Raw genomic sequence first — 4,752 nt, 5'->3', positions numbered from 1 at the left:
GAAGGATTTACTATGGGAGATTCTATGATTGGCCCTCATGTACATCGCCAACCAACCCTTTAGGAACGCTACATGGACAATATTTTAGAAAAAACCAGACCACCTTAACACCATGGATGACACGAGACAAAGTGAACAAACAACAATATAAAGATACAAATGTACAGTAAACCTTAGTGTCAGCACTGACATGAATGAAATAAGGTGAATTTCAGCTGAGATTTCAGCTTCCATCAGGCTGGTCGACAGTACAAGTCTCCTTTAAGAACGCCGACCTTGAGTTTATGAACTCCCTGTGAGATCAACAATCGAATGAAACCCCGGGATAACATCTTTATTAGTATTTATCTGGACTCAGTGATCATAATCGCTGTCGTGTGATTGGAGAAGCCTTCAGGGGTTGACCTTTGGAGTGTGGACCTGCAGACTCCTCAGTGGAGAAGCTCACCTGAGCAGAAAACACCTGTCAGAGCTGCAGGGTGCAGTCACTGAAGACCATCAGGAATCTCTGATCTTCTGTTCAGGTCTGACCTGAAGGTGAGTAGAACGCTTTTATTTCATGTTGACTGTGGTTGATCAGATCTTTATGGTTAAAAGGAAACAAAAATAAAGGATGATATCCAAAATTATCTGTCTGCATTAGTGAGACTCTTCTTAGTTTAGCTCCTCACAACAGATCCTTTGCTTTTATCAGGATCCATAGAGCATTAATTAAATAGAACACAGAGATTCATTACCTGCAGAGTAAACATGATCACCTGTATTTCATACCTGATACTTGTCACACGTGACTCACTACGGGAGTTTGAAAAAAAAGGCATCTAAATGAGTTAACAATATAGTCTTAAAAAAAAGAGTGATGCAATTTCATTGCCTATGTGCCTAATATAATCACTTGGTGGTTGCCGTGGCGACTCTACGCTAGAGTCCTTGACTAAAGGAGGGAGAGAGCATCTCATATTGATTGAATTGAACTTTATTCATATCTTAAAAGATAAATTCATCTGTTATGGCACCAAAAAAGTCAAAAAGTTGCATCAAAAAACAAAACATCTAGGAAATTTACTAAATAAATAAATAATTAAAAGTAATAAGTTAAAAAAATTAAAATATAGGATATTGACAAGTAATATATCGTATTAATATTCTACACATATGTATTCTAAAAACACATGAACCTACACATTCGCAAACACATGTATTCCAATAAATATAAAATTAAATATATAACACATATCTACAATGACTATATATACATATAAGCTGATTTTATGGGTTTCAAAACTTTTTCCTTTTAGAAAAAACATTTAGTTTTAAAGATGAGTTTAATACCAAATATTTGCTGTTGTGACTAAACGAGAATTTCCAAAGTGTTCTTAGTGATCTTTTAATTAGGATTATGACATTTTTAGCCAAAATCCCCCAAAATTTGCCATTTTCTAGGACAGCAGGAGTTCAGTGGAAATTCCTCTCTAAGGTGTGGGCGGAACCGTTGGTTCAGAGCAACCCCGCCCCCACTATTCGTCGCCCATCTGTTTATTCACTTTCCCGCTAGCTTACTCACACCCCCACCCTAACAGAACTGGTGCAAAAATAAAATGTGATAAACTTTCATTGTTTATGTGTTTAATATAATCACTTAACTGATGTGACTTCCTGGAGGTTGCCATGGCAACTGATAGAGTCCTTAACTAAAGGGGGGAGAAAGCATCTCATATTATTATGAAGCTTGGAGTCTATGATCGGTTTTAAAACTTTATCTTATCAGAAAAAGAAGAACTTTTTTTTTTAAATTTGCGCAATTTTTTTTTTACCCAAAACTTGTTGATGTGACAAATCAGAAGTTTAAGTTCAACTTTGATCATCCTTTGATCTTTTCAAAGTGTTCCCAGTGGTCTTCAAATTACAATTATGATGCTTTTATCCAAATAATATATACTGAAAATCTTTTTGTAGTTTTCTAAGACATTTTTTGCAGAGCGGCACTTCTGAGTTGTGGGCGGGACTGTTAGTATAGAGTAACCCCACCCCCCTTATCCGTTGCCCATCTGTTTACGTGCTGTCCTGCTAGCTTACAGCCCCTCACACCCACAACCTAACATTAGCGGTGCAACAAAAATGTACATTTTCAGCCATACAGTTTAGATCCAGATTCCAGCTCAGACGAGAAAACAAAGATGCTCATGGATCTGTTTGTCTGACAGTGGATGCATCAGAACGGGGCGGAGCTTGACTGTGACCCCCCATAGTAGTTTCTACGTTGCACCTATAAGCTATTTTTCAAACTAATTTTTGAATAATTTTCTTGAATATTTGAATAAAGAAATACTCAGAAATGGGATTTTGAATTTAATATTTCTTTACAAATGTTTTCCATCATGAGACAAATGTGTTAAAAACTCCAAAAACACAGTTTTCATCTCAGATCCAGTGCTGGTTTTGATCTTTAGACGTCGTCTATCCAGGAAGTTTTGATTATTTTAATTTACTGAAATTTCTCATTAAAAGTTTTCATGTTTACATGTGATAAATCTGTCGTGGTTTTGTATAAAGGAAGTAAAAATTCCTGACCTCCACTCAGATATCACTGTGGTTTCCATGGAGTCTTATGTAATGAGCTTTATGATAAAGAAACTAATAAGATAATATTAATGGACCTTTAGTCTCTGATGTTTTTCTTCTTCAGAAATCACATTTTAAACTGTTTTCATTCTATATAGCGAACTGAAACATATTCATTATAATGATTGTAAATGTGTTTAAACTGATTTTTCTTTTTTAGTAAAAAGTAATTTACCTGCTTTTCTCTTGTGAGTATTCACCTCACCTCTCTGTACCGGCAGGAACCATGGGTGACAGGAAGTGCTGCGGCATTTCTGCTGCCAAACTGATTCTGAGCGTCCTCCTCTTCCTCGTGACGGGCGCCTGCGTGGCGCTGATTGTCGTGTTAGTCATCAGAGAAACGGACACTGGTGAGCGCCACACTACAGCCTCAGACGCTACAATGAATACGCAGCTGAGAATAGTCCCTATTTCTATGATTTTGGTTTGTAGTAAAACGAAAGTTTTTCCAACTCAGACGAAATGGATTTTCTCAGAGACTCAAGTTTTTTTATACATTTCTGAACTGATTTGTTGATTAATGAAACAGCCAAAGCTTGTTCCAAATATGTGCAACTGCTCACTTCAATACTTTGTATTTCTCCCACGGTAAGATCGTCCACAACAATAAAAAACAAGTTTTAAGTATTTTTCCTCAGAGATTCATTTAATTTTTTTCAAACCAGTCTTCACATTTTGAGGGGTAAGTAGAACTGTTCTACAGACACAGAGTTCTCCTAACGTGATTGCGTTTTCCCGTCAGACCCAGAACCTCAGAGCCAAACGTACCTGATCGGAGTGGGCCGAGCCGACTGCACCGGGTCAGCAGCTGAAATCCCGATGGTCAGTTTCAGAAGACGACCGACGCTGCTTCAAGCTGCTTCCTGATCCCACGTGTTCTCTGCATTTTTAAAGTCAAATCCATCTTAAATCAGTCACCTGTCTCATGTCCAGATTCATGCAGGCCCACTGAAACCTTATTATCACACTTTACTGCTTTACTGGACGAATGTCTGGAATTGAATGAATAGAATCTAGAAGCATAGAAACCAAAAAGTAGGAAGTTTATTATCCATAGATACAGAAGGAAGAGTTTTTATTTGTTATCACATCTGCAATTTACAAAACTAACAAAAATAAATCTTAAAGTGATCGTCTAAGCCAGAAAAGTAAACATGCTAGCTGCTACTGTTAGCAGTTTAATTATAGTAGAAAGTCAACATGAATCAAATTCTAACAATGTTTCAGAAGAGTGATGATGGCATTGAATGATGGGAGGAGGTTAAGTTTTCATCTTTGGTGAATTCTGCTGTTTTATTCTCATGTCTTCCAATCTGGAATGAATGAAGGAGTAGAAAGTGAAGTCTGAAGAAACGTTGCTCCAAAGTCTGCAGAGATCAGACGCTTTCATCTGATGGGTGTGTTTGTACTGATAAGGTTTATGCTTTCTCTGCACAAAGACGATCAAACACCTGCAGCTGTGAACACCTGAGACGGAAAAACAACAACAAAGACCAGCCTAACACAATACAACCAGATATTCTGCTCAGTTCAACACTAGAAGACCAGGATGGATACTTGAACAACAGATTCTTGTAATGATAATTCTATAAAATCGCACATCAGACGAGAGTGGATTGAAATGTAGATGAGCCAACTCCAAAACAGCAGAGTCATGTTGAAACAACATTTCTGCACAATGAGTTTATGACAGTTTACAAACGTAATCTCAAACATAATCTTAGTGTATTTGATCATGTTTTCCATGTGATTTAATGAAAAGTATAACAGGGTTTCATCAGCGTAAATATTGACATTTTTGTTAATAGTATAACAATACGATTTTAATAAAAATCTAAACTAAAATGAAGAGGATCAAATACTGAGCCCTGGGATAAACCGTGATTAAAGGCTGCAAGATAAGTCCAAAGTTATCCATCGACCGTGAAAACATCTATTAGATCTATTTATAGGGCAGACGTTTATTTGACAGTAAAACCTTAACGGATTAAAGCAAAATGATATCAAAATGAAGCCTTTTGTTCAATCAAAACACCAAATTAAAATAAATTAAAAAAAAAAGAGAGTGTTTGGTTAGTATGAATGTTTGTGATATTGTGTGAATAAGCTCATGGATCAGTTTTTGCTAAT

At 36.6% G+C, this 4,752-nt stretch overlaps 1 protein-coding gene across 1 annotated transcript in view; it reads left to right on the top strand.

The window, feature by feature from the left end:
• Positions 1-419: 419 nt before the first annotated feature.
• Positions 420-4,752, top strand: part of asah2 (N-acylsphingosine amidohydrolase 2) — a gene marked incomplete in the record, with an annotated part of 13,829 nt that continues 9,496 nt past the window's right edge. The window contains 3 exon segments of the mRNA XM_024295267.2: positions 420-537; positions 2,844-2,972; positions 3,365-3,444. Of these exon segments, the coding sequence (XP_024151035.1) occupies positions 2,849-2,972; positions 3,365-3,444 (204 nt within the window).

The sequence above is a fragment of the Oryzias melastigma genome, linkage group LG3, assembly GCF_002922805.2.
Source record: "Oryzias melastigma strain HK-1 linkage group LG3, ASM292280v2, whole genome shotgun sequence".
Classification (NCBI taxonomy): Eukaryota; Metazoa; Chordata; class Actinopteri; order Beloniformes; family Adrianichthyidae; genus Oryzias; species Oryzias melastigma.
This window is presented reverse-complemented; position numbering and strand designations above follow the sequence as displayed.